This window comes from Salvelinus alpinus, chromosome 2 (assembly GCF_045679555.1).
Source record: "Salvelinus alpinus chromosome 2, SLU_Salpinus.1, whole genome shotgun sequence".
NCBI classification, from domain to species: Eukaryota; Metazoa; Chordata; class Actinopteri; order Salmoniformes; family Salmonidae; genus Salvelinus; species Salvelinus alpinus.
The window spans coordinates 67,005,644-67,028,680 of NC_092087.1; the positions used below are offsets into that span (position 1 = coordinate 67,005,644).

A 23,037-nucleotide genomic window follows, 5' to 3' on the forward strand; every position below is an offset into this window, starting at 1 on the left:
TAGCCTTGATGGGTGTGTGAACTTGTTTTGCCTCGGGAATACTGGAGTATGTATGTCACCTTAAATGAGAAGTTCCTTTTTCACGATCTAACTGGGATGGTCAGTGAATTGCTTAGCTTTTAATGTAGGAATAGTATACACAATTATTGTATATACACACAATCACATTGCCAAAATACAGTGCATTCGCAAAGTATTCAGACCACTTGACTTTTCCACATTTTGTTACGTTACAGCCTTATTCTAAAATTGATAACATTTTACACACACAATACCAAAGTGAAAACAGGTTTTTAGAAATATAAAAAGGTCCCACAGTTTACAGTGCAAGTCAGAGCAAAAAACCAAGCACTGAGGTCGAAGGAATTGTCCGTAGAACACAGAGATAGGATTAAATGTTTTATTTTTTTTAACCTTTATTTAACTAGGCAAGTCAGTTAAGAACCAATTCTTATTTTCAATGACGGCCTAGGAACAGTGGGTTAACTGCCTTGTTCAGGGGCAGAATGACAGATTTTCACCTTGTCAGCTTAGGGATTCGATCTTGCAACCTTTCGGTTACTAGTCCAACGCTCTAACCACGAGGCTTCCTGCCACCCGATTGTGTCGAGGCACAGATCTGGGGAAGGGTACCAAAAAATTACTGCAGCATTGTTAAATGGAAGAAGTTTTGAACCACCAAGACTCTTCCTAGAGCTGGCCGCCGGGCCAAACTGAGCAATCGGGGGAGAAGGGCCTTGGTCAGGGAGGTGACCAAGAACCCGATGGTTATTCTGACAGAGCTCTAGAGTTCCTCTGTGGAGATGGGAGAAAATTCCAGAAGGACAACCAGGCCTTTATGGTAGAGTGGCCAGACGAAAGCCACTCCTCAGTAAAAGGCACATGACAGCCCGCTTGGACTTTGCCAAAAGGTACCTAAAGACATGAGAAACAAGATTCTCTGGTCTGATGAAACCAAGATTGAACTCTTTGGCCTGAATGCCAAGCGTCACTTCTAGAGGAAACCTGGCACCATTCGTACGGTGAAGCATGGTGGTGGCAGCATCATGCTGTGGGGATGTTTTTCAGCGGTAGGGACTGGGATACTAGTCAGGATTGAGGGAAAGATGAACGAAGCAAAGTACAGAGATCCTTGAAAACCTGCTCCAGAGTTCTTAGGACCTCAGACTTGGGTGAAGGTTCGCCTTCCAACAGGACAACGACCCTAAGCACACAGCCAAGACAACGCACGAGTGGCTTCGGTACAAGTCTCTGAATGTCCTTGAGTGGTCTAGCCAGAGTGAATACTTATGTAAATGTTAAATGTTATTTCAGTTATGAATTTTTAATACATTTGCTAAATTTTCTAAAAACCTGGTTTTGCTTTGTCATTATGGGGTATTTTGTTGTGTAGCTGTGGGTGGGTGGGGGGGGGGGGGATGGGGGGGGGAGAGACAATTCAATCCATTTTATAATACGGCTGTAACATAAAATGTGGGGAAAAAGTCAATGGGTCAGAATACTTTCCAAATGCACCGTAATTCCTAATTCAAAGTATTTAAAATATTACACCCATTTGAACATGAGTTACACAAGAAATTGTTTGATATGCTTGCTGTGTATTACACCAGTAAGTGTATTACTCCTGTAAGATATTCAAGAGGTCATAAACTGTCCATCATTTTTAATCAAGTTGCATCCATGTTATAAACACACAATGCCGCAGCAAAATATATTGCAGAAGTTTTATCAAATGTATTGATTTTGTAAATGTGTCAGTTACAACTTCAATAAAATGGTACAGCTAATCAGTTTCTTGCTGTAAATTATTTTGCAGATAGCCAAGTGTTTTTACAGAACATAAATACACAAATGAGCTGTCAGTTCTGAAAATCAATATAATTCTAATTATATTCCAGTTCAAAAAAATGTATATAAAACAAAACGTTTATACTACAGTACTTACATATGACCGACTTTCAATCCTTCAACTTGGAGGAGTCTCAAAATGGACACCAGTAAAGCAAAGTGATACTCTTCTTACATCATTAACATATCAAAGCTAAATCATCTCCAACTGAAATCAACAATAGCAGTTATAATATACAATCCCTTTTATGACATTCAATGCCAATAGAGTTTACATTGTGTGTACAAGCACTTCATTTAGAAAACTATGCACATAAACATTCAAATATACATTATATGTATACAATATGGTTCACAAAGGGAGCGATTCAAGTTTTTTGCACTATACATTTAATGTGAAACTGTAGTATATTTGTACCACCTTTATTACTTAAAGAAATAATTATAATTTGTTAGATTTACAAAAGACGTACTAAGTCTAACCACAAGTAAACTTTGTTTGACATCCACAACTCAAGTATTAGCACCTACAGTATAGTACAGTTATTAAAGTGTTTCTGAAGTGTTGAATCAACAGCAGTGACTGTATTAAGTGTGTAAATCGGAAGACATACAGTCGACAAAAGCGTAATTCTATTAGCCATCTGGAAACATGGAGAGCAACACTGTAGCAACAGCTTTCACGACCAGTAGGCACACCAACTGCCTAGGCCCAAAAATTCACAATTAAGTGTTGAAAGGTGAAGTCTCGAGAGACTATTCTGTGCCACCATTAGTTCAATGATTATTATCACAATCCTGAATACTATGATTCAACCTGCACCAATGCCATATGTGACATCAGCTTGACTTATTTTTTTATTAACTGTAGTACCTACCATTAAAAGGTGAAGTCAAAGACTATTACTTCGACAGCTCACCAAAATGACTAGTTAACATTTCACCTAAACTGGGAGTGATCACGAGTCCTTGTTATCGCACTCAAAAGTTCCTCTCCTCAGACTATTTACAATTGATACATTGTGTAATAATGAGAAATTGGTATCAACATTAAAAGGGGAAGTTCCGTTTTTTGCTTTCTAATCTTTAAAGTAATTTATGGGCTAGAAGAAATGTAACCCATGGTTGGGTTAGTCTACTTTTATGATGAGGAACCATCTAACATTAAAGTTATAAAACACTAAACATCCCCTTACAGTACAGAAACAGGCCACCCTTATCAACACTACATGTAGTGAAGAGTAATGCCTTCCTGGTCAGTTCCCATAGTTACAGCACATGTCAGTCTCAATTGCATATCACCAGAAATGGTAGAAACTAGAGTTGCCATCAAAATTATAGCTGCATAAAAATAGTTTTTTTGTAAAGCCTCCCTTCAAAACATTAATTCTGAGTAAACTGTGGTGAACAGGAAGAGAACAGAGTAGATGACTTAGCAAGTCACTGCTGCCATGACTTTGCTATGTCTTCAAGATTGGCAGCGGTTGCATTACCTTTCAGCAAGGCCCGCTTTAGAACCATTTTGTGTCACTGTAATATCAAATATTCTACACCGGTTGTCATTACATTACTTACTTGACTTATAAGATAAGACCATTTCTCATGTGTTTGGTCCTCATAAAGAAGTACCATTTCCACAAGAAAGGAAGGAGAGTGAGTAGGAAAGGAGGAGAGTGAGTAGGAAAGGAGATCTAGAAGAAAAAAGGTAGTAAGGTGAGTAGTAAGTTAGATATCTGTTCCTTAGTGCCTCTGATAACTTGGTTGTACTGAGGTCAATACCTAGACTGCGACCTGCGAAGGCACTGCACACTTTGGTTTTGGGATTAAAGCTGCTCCATCGTAGCCTGGTCACAGATCTGTTTGCGCCATCTCGCCAACTCCAATGGTCAATGCATGACAATAGGAAATGGCAAAACAGTACAAAATGATCTGGGGCAAGGCTAGCTCCAATCTGTCCTCATCTAAAATGTCTTCAACCAGTTCCATGGCTGCTGTAGTCAAAGACGCCCTTCTTGAAGAAGGGGGAGAAGTCACAGATGGTGTACTTGGACAGCTGCAGACCACCCTCAGAGTCCGAATCAGTGCGGAGTGGAGAGCCCGAGGTCGGCGACATCATAACCCTGAAGAAGTTTTTCAGATATTTCTGGGAGGAGCAAACGGAGAAGAGTGAGGTATGACTACAAGTAAGAGAGAATACTATAGATTAGTAGGGTGTGAATGAGCAATGACAGTAGCATGGAGCATTTATCTCCTGCTTAGTCATCCAACCATAGGACAATATTTCTTCTTATCCATACAATGGATATCAATCAATATAATAATCATTCCTACAGTGCAATCTACAGTTCAAACACACTTTAAAAATCAGTGGTCACCAACCTTTTCGTAGTCAAAAAGCAAACAGAGATCTAGCGCTCAGATTATTATTATTTTTTTTAAACACGACTTAAAATAATGTAAGCCTATGCAACATTAATGAGGTTTGTGCAGTAGGCCCAATACATTATTACAACATATTTCACTATGTTTGGCCTTCAGACTATATTATATTTCAAAACTTAAGCCTTAATAACAATAACAGTTTACAATTGGCTCATTCATCCCCCTCTTCTCCCCTGTAACTATTACCCAGGTCGTTGCTGCAAATGAGAACGTGTTCTCAGTCAACTTACCTGGGAAAATAACGGATAAAAAAAAAATAAAAAAAAATAGATCAGTTGTTGTATCACTTGCAAGGCACAGCTGAGCATGAATTGAAATAATTTGCAACAAATTAGCTTTTGTTTCTTACTGTACTGATGGTACCTGCATCTGATGGTCAGTTTCAGTGGAGGGAGAGAGCAGCAGAGGGTCTGCCTCTCAAGTTCCCTGCTCTCTCCTTTCCTCGGGGAGAGTGACCAGAGAGAGAGGGGACAGTCTTCCACCTAATGGCGAAACTCAAGTCGCACTACATTATTTCTGGCTCATGCACAAATTCACGTCGTTCTTATGACTAGATTGTCGGAACTAGAAGCACAAGCATTTCGCTACACTCGCATTAACATCTGCTAACCATGTGTATGTGACTAATAAAATTTGATTTGATTTGATTTAGAGAAAGGGGCGAAAAACATCAACAACAACAAAACACGACGAGCTGCTAATAATAAAAACACAGGCCTGTCGATACATTCATTGCAGCTGCAGTGGTGGTTGTAGCGCGAGTAGAAGTAGGGAGAAACGCTTTTTAAGTTTAGTAAAAGTGTTAAATAAAACCTTAAACATGAACTCACTCAAACGCATCAGCTATTTGCTGCATCTTTGACGGTCTCGCTTTGGTCAGGGTTTTAAAAGTTATGAACTCTCACCTAGGCTAGTATCAAACTTTGCTGTGGGTTCGTGGAAGCTGTAGGCACGGTGATTTGAGCTATCCGTTTGGCCAGCGCAGTAGGCACACTTGATTTAGCTCTCTTGGTCTGCAGGATAGGCAGAGTTTGTCCCTTCATACAAACTAAATGGTTCAAAAATGGAAACACTTTTCCTACCCAGCGCGCAGAGCTTCTGAATCAAGTGCACCTACCGCCAACAGCGCAAGAATAATAAAAACAAAAAATTGGAGCGTAAGGCTTTATCATTGGCTTTTCTACAGAAATGTTTGCTGATCGACTAGGAATGCCTTGCGATTGACAGTTTGGTGACTACTTTAAAATGTATGTCAAGGAAAAATTAGGTATCTGAACTGATGGATGAGAATGACAAACCTTCAGACTTTTGTCACTGATTGACAGATTTCGATAACCCTGTCAGTCATTACAACTTAATTATACTACTGTTAAGAAACGCAATAGTATGTGTCAATGCCAGCACCCACCTCCAAGTGACTCTGCCGCTCTGCAACCATTCGCTCATCTCGGTTTCCAAAGAGTTTTTTGGGAGGGAATTCTAAAGCTGCAAGCTGGTATGGAAGAAGGTCATTAAGATCGCATCAATTATACTACGAGTATCTCCAATAGGGGAGGACATGTTGTATGTGGTAATTCCTAGTTCATCAGTCTTTTACCTCGGGGTATTTCATCTTGAGAGTTTTGTGCATTTCCCGAAAGCGGCTGTATCTCCTGAAGACGGTCCACGTTTCATCCATTACAGTGATCTAAAGAGAGAGGAAAATAATACTGAGTACAACTAACTCATTGAATAACGGCAGAATTCTAAAATGGAGCACTAAGTAAGTAGTAAGACATGGACCTGTCAGACATGTACGCAAGACCAGAGACAGCAAAGTGATGATCCTGGATCTTGAGAGATACTTAACAAGAGAAGCTCACCTTAATTTCAAACTCAAAGTGCTCATCTTTCCCTTGCCCTCTGAGAACGTAGCGAGGAATGCTAATTCTAACGGGGTCCTTTAGGCAGCCGGAGTTGGTCCCAAGAGGGACAGAGACAAATCGCTGCTGGGAAAGACATGGGTGGAACAAAAGGAAATTGGGAGAGAGCGAAACATGGACAGGAAGGTGGAGTCTTATTTATATGACAACAGTGAACAGGTACGAAACAGAACAGCTAGATACCACCAGGCAACACAAAGGCTTATACAGAACACCATCTTTATTTTTTTGTTAAAACAATTAAACATATTTTATTAACATTACTGCGATGATCATAGTCACAAGTCATATTGTACGTCAGACATTCGTCATGTTACTTTTCACACATATTCCTCAAAATCATATTGTACATTACCATATGATTGATATGCATAAACGTATACACAAACATATTGAAGAAAACGATTTCACCAGCCATAAATGATTGATGTGAGCATTCATGTAAGAACAGAGAAAGAGAGCTAAGCTGACTAAACAAAAGATCACCCTATTCCCTGTAGTGGAGAAGAAAATCTATGAAATATCCAATTAATTAACTACACCAATACAAAACAATTAGGTTTGTGAGTAAAACTGTTCTTAAAGTGACAACAATTTCATTAAGGTGTACCACCACAGTGGCAGTATGTTAAGAGAAGCATTCAAATATACTATAAAATACATTAAAATCAATAGCAGCCATTGGAGTTAGACCTTGACATTTTAGTATTTGATCTATATTCATAATATGGACATGTATTTTCTTATAACACAATGTTCATGAGGATCCTGTAGATACGTTTCAATAAAATGTTACATTGACATTGTGGACGTACATTAACAATTACAAAAGGCATGGTTCCCATGTTACAATAATTATGTTGTTTTTTTAAATATAATTTTCAACTAATCAAACAAATCATTTAAACGGTCAAATACACATCGGAAGTGGTAGGACGGTGCCGTCATGCTCAAACAAAATAGGATTTACAAGTGAAATATTTACTATAATGTTGCTAAACTCTTATAGTATGCAAACACTAATGTCATCAGTCTAGCTAGCTGATTATTATACTCATAACTGCAGTTGGCTGACAATACTGAATGTAGCTGGCTAGCCAACTCACCATGGCTTTCTTGCTCAAGTGCAACGCTGACAGAAAACAAGAGTTCAGCAGGACGGCACGGTCATTACACTTCAGGCCTGCAGTGGCAGTTAAACTCCTTTCCTTTTATTACCTATTAGCATTACATCCTTTTATGACCTTTAAGCACAGCCTTAAAATCAGGTTGACAGATGATTGATTAGGATTGCTGCATCTGAGGTAGAGCTGAAAGTTAATTTCCAGGAATCAGCTGGGGGCCTGCAATCAGAAGGTAGAGGGACAATGGCTACGCCTTTCCTGGTCTTTCTTTTGGTCTCAATCTGCCCTTTGTGAGTCGTGGAGAATGCGATGTCAAGCACCATACATCGATCGCTGTGTCTCACAAGCACACATCGGATGTCTGAGCGTCTGCGCAGCTCCACTCCCTGAAACTGGGGTTGGATGGGAACCAGAGTTGAGCCTCGAGGTACCGGGTGGAACACAGCATCCTCTTGCACCAAGCCTATGTGGTTGTCTGTGAGAAAGAACTGACAAAGGACATCTTGGCGCGAGGTGGAATAGTTTTCCACCTTGATGGAAGTGTAGAGAAGAAGGTGTACGTTAGCCAAGGAGGGCTTGTTGGGTCCTTCCATGTTGCCGTGCAGGATGTAGAGCAGGTCAGCCATGATCCTCTTAAAGCGTGAGGTAACACAGAGGCCACAATCCAGCAGGAGGTCTGGAACGTGGGACCTCCAGTCCAGAGAGAGGCGTGAGAGGTCTCCACGAAGCAAGGGGTGGGCTCCTGGGCCTTCCTGAACCTCTGCCGGGGCAATGATTTTCAGCAGGGTACAGCATAGCTCCTGGGTAAGCTCTTTGCTGTGGGTGAAGATGACCAAGATGGTGTCTTCAGTGGAGCCCAGGAGTCGTACATGCTGCCCAGCAAAGCTCACTTGGATCTCCTTGATGTGCAAGAGACTGAAGTGCTGAAAAACTACCAAAGGTTGGTAGTTACCTAAACCAGTACCAGCGGAGACTGCATAGAGGTCGGTTTCAGATAACAGTAAGCAACTTGGTTGTGGTGTAGGCTGTTTGCAATTGGCAACACTTAGCCAGTAGATACCCAAAAGGTGGTGGGAAGAGGCAGCGATTTTGGGCGTCACACAGTACAAACGAATGAGAATCTTCTGAAGTGGAAGAGACTGTAATTCCGAAAGGCAGATGGGAAACTGCACGAGCGTCTGACAATAAACTACAGGCTTCCCGTCTTTGTATGTTGTCACAGAGCCTTTAGGCCATAATGAAATGTCCGAAATTGCAGACACATGACCATTCTCGGGTACATTGAAAAGGCAATTGCCTGTCAAATTGGCAAAATGAACTTTATTCTGCCTTGAGTCGGGTTTCATTGAAGGGGCAGGCGGCTTTTTCTGAACAAATGGAAGATCTTTTGTAACTAAGGTCATGTACTGAGAGAATGTAGTAGTCAATGCTGAAGTCTCTCCTGCTCGAACCTGCCGAATGATATCCCGTGTACTCTGCAGATATCGTCCAGCGTCGTTGTAAACTCCAGACAGCTTGCCTGCCAAGTATCCAAGGACATAACTCTGTTTGGCTCCCAGTTCGTTGGTTAGTCGATCCGGTTCAGAAGTTACCAGATTCCTCTGCACCTGCCCATTTACAGACGCTTTAGGGATCTTGTTGAGACCAAAGTAGCCCTTGATGGCGATTTGTCTCTTTGAACTTTGTCTCAGTATGGGGACTTCAGAGTTGATCACAGTTGCAGTGTCGTTACTTGTCTTGCTTGTGTTCTGAACTTGGTCTTTGGTAGCTTCCACAGAGCCAAACTGTGTGAGTCCGTGTAACACTGGGTTTTCTGTTCTGGTTTCTCTGGACTGAGAATATGATAGACTTTTGGTCTTGTCAACAATGTAGCAACTAAAATTGGTTACTCCCTCATCTGGGCTACATTGGCTGTTACTTCCATCCTCACTGACTATGGTGTTTGTAGACCTAAATCCCCAGTCCTTGGTTTTAAAATCACAGCCATTGTTCTCGCTCTCAGCTTGGTCAACCTTCCCCTTCACTCCCATCTGCCACCATTTTGCTTTTTCACCCTCTTTATAAGGCATCATGCCCTTCTGTGCCAAGACTTTGGTTTCCCCTTCTGGGTTGCCAATTTTATCTAACTCCGAGTGGTCTTTGCCACCTTCTTCTTCTGAACTTGTTGTATGCCCTTCCAGGTGAGTGCTCGTCTCAAGTCCTGGGACATACAGGAAGCTACGCCACAGCAAGGGCATGGAGTCTTTCTGTGTGGACAAGGGGGGGGGGGGGATTCCATGACTATAACTTCAAACCAGAGATCACAGCTCTGAATTATATAGTCTTTCAAGTATTCATTCTCACCCCAGTAAATTAAGTTCTTCCTCCACCAAGTGTAAAGATCCAGTTGTGATTGAAATAAATAGCAGATGAGCAAAAGATTACAATTCAAAACAGAATTAAAAAGTGATTGATGATTGTTATGCAGCATGAACACAAAATTACACATCCCAGGCTTCCATGCAATCTTGTCATTTTCTTACAAAACCAGATATCAACCCTGTTTGGCTGGACATGTATCCTTATTCTGTTCTACACTTAGGTCGGCCTCCTCGGTCAGTGACTGGTTTCCTTTAGCCAATTCAGTATTTTATCCAATTTCCTGCTTCTTTGTGATTGTGTGGATGTTTCTAGTCAATATCCCCATAAACAGCTATATTCTTAACTTTTTGCCAATTCTTTATAAAGGTCTTTAAAAAGGTTATTGGTTTAGGAATCTTATATAGTTGATCAGATACAAATTTGTTCCCTAAAGCTCATTTTACAAGCGGCATGTATTTTCCCATAACTGGTGTGGTGGTTAGTGAAGATTCAGCATGACTGCCACTCAAGTTAAATTATTGTTTAAAAATGTCTGGTTAGTTTCTTCATCTCCAACACACAAAAAAAGAAAATACTCAAGTCTTACCTCATATTTCAATTTCCTAGGGTTGACAGGGTTTTGCCGCTTGTTGTCATCCTGTAATGAATAAGACCACACCTCTAAGCAACGACAAAGAATTCCTAAAAGATACAATGCAATGTCAAATTCATCTCAAACTAAAATTGCATATGTTGCGGAATATGGACAACTTTGCCATCAGGCAGCAGAGTTCATCTCCTATTGGGGAAAAGAAAAGCAAACAAGGAAAAACATCATCCACATAATTAGAGAAAGGTTGGAAAAAGATCCCACGTGATTGGTCCATGTAACCTCTATCGAGAATGATCAGAAATGCATGCAGATTATAGGCCATTCTGTATACCGTGTCGAGGACCTGGGCTTACCTCATCTGTTAATCTAACAGAACTAGAATCATTAACTTCTTTGTCCTCCTGTAGGATTGAAGAACTTCATATAATTGCTATTTTTCAAAGGCACAATTTCCAAATGGGGGTTTCTTTATTAAGCTCCGATTGTATGGGAGGCTACAGTGACTAAGACTATGAGTTTGAACATCAATAATATATTCTTGAGATTGAGAAATATCACCATCTTAATATTGCATATGCTCTGTACGGAGAATGCAAACAAAACAATGTATCACTGATGCTTACCTGCAGAGATTCAGATGACAGTGAGAGCTCAATGTTTTTGTCACCATTGAAGAGGTTCAGCTTCTGTAACCTTCTCTTAACCTCCTCCTCAATGTATGCATTTATCCTGTCAATTGATAAGGAAACTTATTAGACACTCAAAAGCTACACTGGCCAGGTCAACCCTAGGGCCCACAAATAGGGCATCTTCAATATGATCATCTGGTAGTTACTTTGACATCTACATTTCATCATTCCCCACCTACAACAAATTTGCCTGTGCTGTTTCTGGCAATCATTGTGAATATTGCATAGGATTTGACACATACAGTTCCTTCAGAAAGTATTCACACCCATTTACATTCTCCACATTTTGTTGTTACAAAGTGAGATTAAAACTGATTTGTCTTTTTTTTTTTGTCAACGGTCTACACAAAATGTCAAAGTGAAAGAAAAATTCTAACATTTGCACAAAAGAAAAAAAAGTTTAAAAAAACAAACATCTCTTGATTAGATAAGTATTCAACCCAGGGTGAATAAATGTTAGAGTCACAATTACAGCTGTGAGTCTTTCTGGGTAATTCTCTAAGAGCTTTCCACACCTGAATTGTGGAACATTTGCCCATTATTCTTATAAAAATTATTCAAGCTCTGTCAAATTGGTTGTTGATCATTGCTAGACAACCATTTTCAGGTCTTGCCATAGATTTTCAAGCAGATTTAGGTCAAAACTGTAACTCGGCCACTCAGAAACATGCACTGTCTTCTTGGTAAGCAACTAAGGTAAGGTTATTGTCCCAGTGTTTGGTGGAAAGCCGACTGAACCAGGCTTTCCTCTAGGATTTTGCCTGTGCTTAGCTCGATTCCGTTTCTTTTTTATCCTGGAAAAACTCCCCAGTCCTTAACAATTACAAGCATACCCATAACATGATGCGGTCACCACTATGCTTAAAAATATGGAGAGTGATACTCAGTAATGTGTTGCATTGGACTTGCCGCAAAACATAACACTTTGTATTCAGGACAAAAAGTGAATTGCTTTGCCGCATTTTTTGCAGTATTATTTTACTGTCTTGTTGCAAACAGAATGCATGTTTTAGAATATTTTTTATTCTGTACAGACTTACTTCTTTCCACTCAGCCATTAAACCCTGTTTTAAAAAGTCACCATTGGCCTCATGGTAAAATCCCTGAGCGGTTTCCTTCCTTTCCGGCAACTGAGTTAGGAAGGACGCCTGTATATTTGTAATGTCTGGGTGTATTGATACACCATCCAAAGTATAATTAATAACTTCCCCATGCTCAAAAGGGATATTCAATGTCTGCTTTTTATTACATTTTTATCTACCAATAGGTGCCCTTCTTTGCGAGGCATTGGAAAACTTCCCTGGTCATTGTGGTTGAATCTGTATTTGAAATTCACTGCTCGACTGAGGGACCATTCAGATAACTGTACCCATACGTACAGTTAAGGTAGTCCTTAAAATCCTGTTAATCACTATTATTGCTCACAGAGTGAGTACATGCAACTTATTATGTGACTTGTTAAGCAAATTTTTACTCCTGAATTCATTTTTTGGTTTTATTTATTTATTTATTTTTATTTCACCGGGTAGGCTAGTTGAGAACAAGTTCTCATTTACAACTGCGACCTGGCCAAGATAAAGCAAAGCAGTGTGACACAGACAACAACACAGAGTTACACATGGAATAAACAATAAACAAGCCAATAACACAATAAACAAGTCAATGACACAGTAGAAAAAATAAAAAAAAGTCTATATACAGTGTGTGCAAAAGGCATGAGGAGGTAGGCAATATAGGCCATAGGAGCGAATAATTACAATTTAGAAGATTAACACTGGGGTGATAAATGAGCAGATGATGATGTGCAAGTAGAGATACTGGTGTGCAAAAGAGCAGAAAAGTAAATAAAACAGTATGGGGATGAGGTATGTAGATTGGGTGGGCCATTTAAAGGTGGACTAAGTACAGCTGCAGCGATCGGTTAGCTGCTCAGATAGCTGATGTTTAAAGTTGGTGAGGGAAATAAAAGTCTCCAACTTCAGCGATTTTTGCAATTCGTTCCAGTCACTGGCAGCAGAGAACTGGAAGGAAAGGCGGCCAAATGAGGTGTTGGTTTTGGGGATGATCAGTGAGATATACTTGCTGGAACGTGTGCTACGGGTGGGTGTTGTTATCGTGACCAGTGAACTGAGATAAGGCGGAGCTTTACCTAGCATAGACTTATAGATGACCTGGAGCCAGTGGGTCTGGCGACGAATATGTAGCGAGGGCCAGCCGACTAGAGCATACAGGTCGCAGTGGTGGGTGGTATAAGGTGATTTGGTAACAAAACGGATGGCACTGTGATAGACTGCATCCAGTTTGCTGAGTAGAGTATTGGAAGCTATTTTGTAGATGACATCACCGAAGTCGAGGATCGGTAGGATAGTCAGTTTTCCTAGGGTAAGTTTGGCGGCGTGAGTGAAGGATGCTTTGTTGCGAAATAGAAAGCCGATTCTAGATTTGATTTTGGATTGGAGATGTTTAATATGAGTCTGGAAGGAGAGTTTACAGTATAACCAGACACCTAGGTATTTATAGTTGTCCACATATTCTAGGTCGGAACCGTCCAGGGTGGTGATGCTAGTCGGGCGGGCGGGTGCGGGCAGAATGGTTGAAGAGCATGCATTTGGTTTCACTAACGTTTAAGAGCAGTTGGAGGCCACGGAAGGAGTGTTGTATGGCATTGAAGCTCGTTTGGAGGTTAGTTAGCAGTGTCCAAGGAAGGGCCAGAAGTATACAGAATGGTGTCGTCTGCGTAGAGGTGGATCAGGGAATCACCCGCAGCAAGAGCGACATCATTGATATATACAGAGAAAAGAGCCGGCCCGAGAATTGAACACTGTGGCACCCCCATAGAGACAGCCAGAGGTGCGAACAACATGCCCTCCGATTTGACACACTGAACTCTGTCTGAGAAGTAGTTGGTGAACCAGGCGACGCAGTCATTTGAGAAACCAAGGCTGTTGAGTCTGCCAATAAGAATATGGTGATTGACAGAGTTGAAAGCCTTGGCCAGGTCGATGAAGACGGCTGCACAGTACTGTCTTTTATCGATGGCGGTTATGATATCGTTCAGTACCTTGAGCGTGGCTGAGGTGCACCCGTGACCGGCTCGGAAACCGGATTGCACAGCGGAGATGGTACAGTGGGATTCGAAATGGTCAGTGATCTGTTTATTGACTTGGCTTTCGAAGACTTTAGATAGGCAGGGCAGGATGGATATAGCTCTGTAACAGTTTGGGTCTAAGGTGTCACCGCCTTTGAAGAGGGGGATGACCGCGGCAGCTTTCCAATCTTTAGGGATCTTGGACGATACGAAAGAGAGGTTGAACAGGCTGGTAATAGGGGTTGCAACAATGGCGGCGGATAGTTTTAGAAAGAGAGGGTCCAGATTGTCTAGCCCAGCTGATTTGTACGGGTCCAGGTTTTGCAGCTCTTTCAGAACATCTGCTATCTGGATTTGGGTGAAGGAGAAGCTGGGGAGGCTTGGGCGAGTAGCTGCGGGGATCCATTATCATGGATTTATCGGTGGTGACCGTGTTACCTAGCCTCAGTGCAGTGGGCAGCTGGGAGGCGGTGCTCTTGTTCTCCATGGACTTTACAGTGTCCCAGAACTTTTTGGAGTTAGAGGTACAGGATGCAAATTTCTGCTTGAAAAAGCTAGCCTTTGCGTTCCTGACTGACTGCGTGTATTGGTTCCTGACTTCCCTGAAAAGTTGCATATCGCGGGGACTATTCGATGCTATTACAGTCCGCCACAGGGTGTTTTTGTGCTGGTCAAGGGCAGTCAGGTCTGGAGTGAACCAAAGGCTATATCTGTTCTTAGTTCTGCATTTTTTGAACGGGGCATGCTTATCTAAGATGGTGAGGAAATTACTTTTAAAGAATAACCAGGCATCCTCGACTGACGGGATGAGGTCAATATCCTTCCAGGATACCCGGGCCAGGTCGATTAGAAAGGCCTGCTCGCAGAAGTGTTTTAGGGAGCCTTTTGACAGTGATGATGGGTGGTCGTTTGACCGTGGACCCATAGCGGATACAGGCAATGAGGCAGTGATCGCTAAGATCCTGATTGAAAACAGCGGAGGTGTATTTGGAGGGCAAGTTGGTCAGGATAATGTCTATGAGGGTGCCCATGTTTACAGATTTAGGGTTGTACCTGGTGGGTTCCTTGATGATTTGTGTGAGATTGAGGGCATCTAGCTTAGATTGTAGGACTGCCGGTGTGTTAAGCATATCCCAGTTTAGGTCACCTAACAGAACGAACTCAACCTAGATGGGGAGTGATCAATTCACAAAAATGGTGTCCAGGGCACAGCTGGGAGCGGAGGGGGGGGGTCGATAGCAGGCGGCAACAGTGAGAAACTTATTTCTGGAGAGATTCATTTTTTAAATTAGAAGTTCGAACTGTTTGGGTATAGACCTGGAAAGTATGACAGAACTTTGCAGGCCATCTCTGCAGTAGATTGCAACTCCTCCCCCTTTGGCAGTTCTATCTTGACGGAAAATGTTGTAGTTGGGTATGGAAATCTCTGAATTTTTGGTGGCCTTCCTAAGCCAGGATTCAGACACGGCATCAGGGTTGGCGGAGTGTGCTAAAGCAGTGAGTAAAACAAACTTAGGGAGGAGGCTTCTGATGTTAACATGCATGAAACCAAGGCTTTTTCGATCACAAGTCAACAAATGATCACAAGTCAACAAATGAGGGTGCCTGGGGACACGCAGGGCCTGGGTTAACCTCCACATCATCCGAGGAACAGAGGAGGAGTAGGATGAGGGTACGGCTAAAGGCTATCAAAACTGGTCGCCTAGAGCGTTGGGGACAAAGAATAAAAGGAGCAGATTTCTGGGCGTGGTAGAATAGATTCAGGGCATAATGTGCAGACAAGGGTATGGTGGGGTGCAGGTACAGGTACAGCGGAGGTAAGCCCAGGCACTGAGTGATGATAAGAGATGTTGTATCTCTGGACATGCTGGCTATAATGCGTGAGGTTACCGCATGTGTGGGAGGTGGGACAAAGGAGGTATCAGAGGTATGATGAGTGGAACTAGGGGCTCCATTGCCTCAGGGATAGCTTCGGTACTGGGTAACTCGGTGGTGCTAGCTAGCTGTGAAGATCAGGAATAATGGTCCAGGGATTACGGCAGGAATCCAGGAATCCGGCATTGTAGTGGAGAGACAGTCCGATACTGGTAGGCTGGCGAGTATTATCCAGGCAAAAAAAAAGGGCTGGTATCTGTGTAGAAGGTAAAGGCCGCTAGCAGTGGCTAACAATGACTAAATAGCTTGTAGCTAATTAGCTGGTTAGCTTCTGATGGCTAGGTGGTTCTTGCTATAAGGTCTAACATTTTTAAATAATAGCGGTTCCGTATCACATTGGGTGAGGCAGGTTACCTGAAGGTATAATTGAAATAAAATGGAAAAGAGATTGAAAATAAAATTGAAATATATACAAAAGACGAAAAATACACGAGAGGACGAACAAAACACGACTGCACTGCTACGCCATCTTGGCAGGTAGCCTAGTGGTTAGAGCGTTGGACTAGTAGCCGAAAGGTTGCAAGATCAAATCCCCGAGCTGACAAGGTAAATATCTGTCGTTCTGCCCCTGAACAAGGCAGTTAACCCACTGTTCCTAGGCCGTCATTGAAAATAAGAATTTGTTCTTAACTGACTTGTCTAGTCAAATAAATAAATAAATAGAAAAATTTAAATTTAGACTTGCCATAACAAAGGGGTTGAATACTTCTTGACTAAATACATTTATGCTTTTTATTGTTTAGTTTTTTTGTTAAAAAAAAAATAAAAACATATTTCCATGTGGTATTTTGTGTAAGCCAGTGACAAAAAAATCTATTTTAAATTCAGGCTGTAACAACAAAATGTGGAAAAAGTCAAGGGGTGTGAATACTTTAAGGCACTGTACCCGTCATCTGCGATAGGAAGCACTGGGGGTAGGCTCTGGATTGGGCTGACAGGGGGGGTGCTGAGACTGGTCTTTTCATCGCCGCTCCCAGTGTGACTCCTTCCACTTCCCTCAGTTTTACTGATCCTCTGCCTCAGCTTATGGATCTCCCGCTCCACCCTGAGGACATGCAGAGAAAATGGAAAGTTGTCATGTGTCTATCAACCCAAAGAGTCATGATAAATACGCTCATTCCACAAAACTATTAGCACAATATCATGATAAAAAGGCGGGTTACTCATTTATCATGTCCATAATCATATTACCAATTGAGGAACACCATTTTAAAACAGGAGAGATTGGTCAATGTGATAATACCATCATCGCTCATCAATGACAGTCATTTACCATCTCGCATCATCTCTTGAAACTTTGACATAAGCTTATCTACATTTTCCATAATTATGTGGACAGTGTTAACTCAAATACGACAAGGTTCCAGTTGAACAACGTTTACTCAACCGTATTACCACAATACATGGCTGCCATTACACTCAGGCCAGGTTCATCAATGAGACTCCTGAGCAGGCGCACTAATAACAGAGTGATAGCACCGTAATAACAGAAATATAGGGATACTTAAAACATGACCTTAACAGACAGCAATGTGTCTACTACACACCTTCCACTAAAAGGACAAATGTTTTACTATTCATTGATTCTACAGATTTATCTGTAGTGACAGTAAATAACAAGCGTGCTCACCTCTTCTGGTCGAGTTCCCGCGCGAGCTCCAGAATGGAGGCCTTGGGCCTGGATTCCTCACTCTCGGGGGCCAGCGAGACACTGCGCCTCAGCGCTAAGTGCCTTCTCTCCAGGCGCGCCACCGCCTGCTCCAGGGCCTCACGCTGTTGCTTCTCCCGCGACTCCAGGATCTCCTTCTCCTTGCGCCGCACTTTCTCCTCCTGGCGCGCCACGTTGGCCGTGAACTCGTACGTCTCCTGCAGCTGCTGAAGCTGCTCGGCACTGGCGCAGTGTGAGGTAAGGCGCTCCTCCTTCTCCTCAAGTTCCTTCTCCACCTGGTACAGGGTGTTGTCTAGTCCCAGGGCTATGTTGGATATGCTGTCAGCACCAGTGGAGGTTCCGAGTTTCAGCAGCTCCTCCGCCCTCTGCCTCTCCTCGGCCACCGCCGGCAGGAGGCTGTCGGTTAGGCTGGCTAGCCGGCGCTCCTTGAAGAGGAGGCACTGCTCGGCCTGGTGCATCCGCTGCTCCTCCTGGGAGAGTTCAGAGGCGTCCTGCGCTCCCTTCTCCTGGGTCTCGCGCAGCTTTCGCTGCCGCTCCTTGTGGGCGTGGACCAGGAGGGCCAGGGCAGCGCGCTCTGAAGCCACCTCCTTCTCCAGGCACTTCCTCTGCTGCAGGAGCCCCTCCTCCAACTGACCCAGCTCCTCCACCTGTGCTGCCTTGAAGTCCGTGTAACGGACCTGGGCAGCGTGCCCGGCCTCCACACCCAGTCCGTCACAGTCGGAGCGCCCGCTGGCCTCCTTGGCGCAGAGCAGGGCCTCGCGGATCTCGGCCAAGGCACGGCGCTCCTCGTCCAGGCGCCGGGTGTCCTCGCGGGTCAGCAGGGCAGCCGCCGCCTCGTGGCGCTCCCTCAGCTGCTCTTCCAGGCGCCCAACCAGGCCTAGCTGCTCCAGCTCGCCCTCCTCCAGCCTCCGCCTCTCCGCCTCCAGCCGCACCGCATGCTGCTCGTTCTCCCGCTTCACCCGTTCCAGCTCACGGAAGATCTCTGTCTGCTCGGCACGCTCTGCCGCCTCGCTATGGCGGCGCGCCTCCTCGTCCTGTGGCTTCTCATCCTCGTGCTCCTCCTGCTGCTTCAGCCGCTGGCGCCTCTGTAGCTCCAGCTCCTTGGTCTCACGGTGGCGCTCCTCCTCAAAGCGCTGCTTCTCAGTCAAGAGGTCGCGCAGGCGGCTCTCGATGTCCTGGCTGCGGCAGCGGAGGGTCTCCTCCTGGTGGCGGATGCGCTGCTGCACCTGATCAGACTCCTTGCGCTGGGACTCCACCGCCTGTTGCAGGCGCTCCAGCTCCGCCTTCTCACACTTCTGCCTGTCTTCCATCTCCTTAATCAGCCTCCTGCACCCCAACCAAATACAGATAATACATTAGAATAATAGTGAAGACATTAAAACTATGACATAACACACACATGGAATCATGTAGTAACCAAAAAGTGTTTATATAAATCAAAATATATTTTATATTGGAGATTCTTCAAATGTAGCCACCCTTTGCCTTGATGACAGCTTTGCACTCTGGGCATAATCTCAACCAGCATCATGAGGCAGTCACCTGGAATGCATTTCAATTAACAGGTATGTGTTGTTAAAAATAAATTTTTTGAATTTCTTTCCTTCTTAATGCATTTGAGCCAATCAGTTGTGACAAGGTAGGGGGGTATACAGAAGATATAGGCCTATTTGGTAAAAGAACAAGTCCATATTATGGCAAGAACAGTTCAAATAAGCAAAGAGAAATGACAGGCCATCATTACTTTAAGACATGAAGGTCAGTCAATCCGGAAAATGTCAAGAACTTTGAAAGTTTCTTCAAGTGCAGTCGCAAAAATGATCAAGCGCTATGATGAATCAGGCACTCATGAGGACCGCCACAGGAAAGGAAGACCCAGAGTTACCTCTGCTGCAGAGGATAAATTCATTAGAGTTACTAGCCTCAGAAATTGCAGCCCAAATAAATGCTTCACAGAGTTCAAGAAACAGATATCAACCTCAACTGTTCAGAGGAGACTGCGTGAATCAGGCCTTTAGTAGTGGAGCATTTCAACAATGAAGGACACCAATAATAAGAAGAGACTTGCTTGGGCCAATAAACATGATCAATGGACATTAGAACGGTGGAAATCTGTCCTTAGATTTTTGGTTCCAACCGCCGTGTCTTTGTGAGACACAGAGTAGGTAGGCATGATCTTTGCATGTGTGGTTGCCACCGTGAAGCATGGAGAAGGTGTGATGGTGTGTGGGTGCTTTGCTGGTGACATTGTCAGTGATTTATTTAGAATTCAAGGCACACTTAACCAGCATGGCTACCACAGCATTCTGCAGTGATACACCATGCCATCTGGTTTGCGCTTAGTGGAACTATCATTTGTTTTTCAACAGGACAATAACCCAACACACCTACAGGCTGTGTAAGAGCTATTTGACAAAGGAGAGTGATGGAGTGCTGCATCAGATGACCTGGTCTCCACAATCACCTGACCTCAACCCAATTGAGATGGTTTGGGATGAGTTGGACCGCAGAGTGAAGGAAAAGCAGCCAACAAGTGCTCAGCATATGTTGGAACTCCTTCAAGACTGTTATAAAAGCATTCCAGGTGAAGCTGGTTGAGAGAATGCCAAGAGTGTGCAAAGTTGTCGTCAAGGCAAAGGGTGGCTACTTATAAGAATCTAAAATATGTTTGTTCACTACATGATTCCATGTGTTACTTAGTTTTGATGTCTTCACTATTATTCTACAATGTAGACAATAGTAAAAATAAAGAAAAACCCTTGAATGAGTAGGCGTCCATACTTTTGACTGGTACTGTACATAGCAAACAAGGCATTCTTTGTATGACTAGTATTGTACGACTAACAATAAGAGTCTCCAATAATCATGTGATGTCAGCATATTTGCTTTTAAAAAGCACACCGTTCCTACAATGTGGTGCATTGCAGGTGACTAGTGAGTCAACATTGGACTTTTTGTACAGTCAAAATGTGAGCATGCGTGTGTGTGTGTGCGCGCGCACCTTTTGTGTTCCAGCTTCTCCAGCTCTTCCCGTTGCTGCCTCTCAATTTCCAACCTAGGCAAGTACACCAATAGCATTTAGCTGCCTTAAAAACAATGATAGGAGACTGGACTCAAACACAGACACACACACTAGAGTATTACTCAACGACACGGCATGATCACAGAAATGAAGGCTGCAATTGGCATGACTGAAGAGCTTCATACAAAACAGTGATTGAAGCAAGCGGGGCGACGTGCAAAATCATAACAAAAAACAAGACGAGACGATGACGGCTTATGTTAAAAAAACCAGCAGTGGCGTCAGGACAAAGTGAAAAAGATGTGTCACGTCTCACGAGCATTGCTACAACAAAGCAGTGAACATTGAACACTCTGGTCGGGTCTACCTGAGATAGATGGGCCCCTTTTCAGTGAAGAGACTGCCAAGGGAGGGTTCAGAGATACATTAGTTACTGTACTTTTAAAATTAGACTCAATGGAGAGCAATAATTACACAAAGGAGTTAAAACACAGCCATAACCGTTACCAACGTTCACTAAATACTGGCTGTGTATTCCTCAGAATATCCATTGTTGCTCTGGACCTACTAATTTCGTAGTTGTTTTTTGTCTATGTGTGCATACCTACCTAGCAGGTACCTAGTTGGTTGTTCTAGGTTTAAAAAAAAAATCCAGTTTAGGTCTAAATTAGGAGTAAGAGCTATGGCATTACTTGTTGTATTGTACAAAACTGAAAAGAAGACTACGTGCTTCCTCCACAAGGGGTGCTGTAAAACAACAAAACCAATGCATTCTCTGGCAGTTCTGTACAAGCAAAATGAATCTCTGGCACAACAGATTTTTGGAGAGTTAGTAATAGAATCAATGAAGGCCATACAGTTTGTGTGATGTGGCATTTGTGACGAGCAGCGTTACCAGCTCACGTGATTTAGGCTTGAGTCACAGCAGTTGCAATGTTACAGACCTCCTCCAATCCAAAAGTAAATATTTTCCCCATTTCCATGTTGAGCTACACCTGTGCCAACTGCCTAGATCGTCATAAAAACTACCACAACACTGATGTCTTTGACTGGGCACTGTAACATTGTATTTCAGCAAAGAAAGTGTCACATTTTTATCTATAGATTTTTTTTTTTTACAATCAATCCACTGCTTCAGTCAGTGGTTACGCGGGTGAGCAGCAACGGACATAAGCGAATGTAGGAAAAGGAGCGCTTACAAACTCCTGAGGAGGCAGGGGGAACTGCGCAGAGAGAGTTGGGGTGAATCATTCATGCGCTGGAGCATACATTTGACTATTCCCAAACCAGCCCCTTCTGCATACTCCCCATGCACTTCTGGCGATCTGAGAGGAATAAATTAGTATAAGCAATATGGGAATAGCTTCACCTTGCCCTCTTGAGTTTTCGCCATATTGCCTACAGCTATCCAATCCTCTCAGATCTCCACAAGTGCATAGACAGTAGGGGCTAAAGGCCGAGTTGGGATTAGGTGATACATACACCCACGTACACTCACCCTGGGTTGTAGAGCATTACTGTGGAGAGGTTCTCACATGATTTGTTGAGATCGGTCATAGACAGACTAGAGGAGAGCAGTCCACTCTGGGAAAAATTTACAACACACAACAAAGTTCAACATGACCATTGACCTCATGATGACTCATTGGTCAAGTCGCCTGCATCCTAAAAGGCTTACAGTAAACGTGCCGTTACACTAGATGGTTATTTCAAATCAAAGTTTATTGGTCGCGTACACAGATTTGCAGATGTTATCGCAGGTGCAGCGAAATGCTTGGTTACATGAGTAATAAGCTATACGAGTCATGACTAGAGGTCGACCGATTATGATTTTTCAACGCCGATACCGATTATTGGAGGACCAAAAAAAGCGGATACCGATTAAAATCGGCCTATTTATTTATATATATATTTGTAATAATAACAATTCTGAATGAACAATGATCACTTTCATTTTAACTTAATATAATACATCACTAAAATCAATTTAGTCTCAAATAAATAATGAAACATGTTCAATATGGTTTAAATAATGCAAAAACAAAGTGTTGGAGAAGAAAGTAAAAGTGCAATATGTGCCATGTAATAAATCTAACATTTAAGTTCCTTGCACAGAATATGAGAACATGTGGTTCCTTTTAACATGAGTCTTCAATATTCCCAGGTAAGAAGTTTTAGGTTGTAGTTATTATAGGACTATTTCTCTCTATACCATTTGTATTTCATATACCTTAGACTATTGGTATTGCCAGCCTAATCTCGGGAGTTGATAGGCTTGAAGTCATAAACAGCGCAATGCTTGAAGCATTGCGAAGAGCTGCTGGCAAACGCAGTAAAGTGCTGTT

At 42.8% G+C, this 23,037-nt stretch overlaps 1 protein-coding gene across 16 annotated transcripts in view; it reads right to left on the bottom strand.

Moving 5' to 3' along the window:
* Positions 1-1,648: 1,648 nt before the first annotated feature.
* LOC139567256 (kinesin-like protein KIF16B) overlaps positions 1,649-23,037 on the bottom strand; it is a 35,576-nt gene continuing 14,187 nt past the window's right edge. For 4 of the 16 annotated variants that reach the window (XM_071388723.1, XM_071388705.1, XM_071388727.1 and 1 more), the window contains 9 exons: positions 22,191-22,276; positions 21,060-21,092; positions 20,672-20,725; positions 17,632-18,996; positions 16,873-17,046; positions 10,913-11,018; positions 10,643-10,690; positions 10,284-10,334; positions 6,415-9,582 (listed from right to left, as the gene is read on the bottom strand). In XM_071388723.1, the coding sequence (XP_071244824.1) occupies positions 7,477-9,582; positions 10,284-10,334; positions 10,643-10,690; positions 10,913-11,018; positions 16,873-17,046; positions 17,632-18,996; positions 20,672-20,725; positions 21,060-21,092; positions 22,191-22,276 (4,023 nt within the window). In that variant the 3' untranslated portion in view covers positions 6,415-7,476. Of the gene's footprint in view, positions 3,992-5,698; positions 5,783-5,887; positions 5,978-6,152; positions 6,279-6,414; positions 9,583-9,679; positions 9,696-10,283; positions 10,335-10,642; positions 10,691-10,912; positions 11,019-16,872; positions 17,047-17,631; positions 18,997-20,671; positions 20,726-21,059; positions 21,093-22,190; positions 22,277-23,037 lie in introns of those variants that run through there. The other 12 variants (XM_071388733.1, XM_071388729.1, XM_071388748.1 and 9 more) reach the window with 12 other exon arrangements.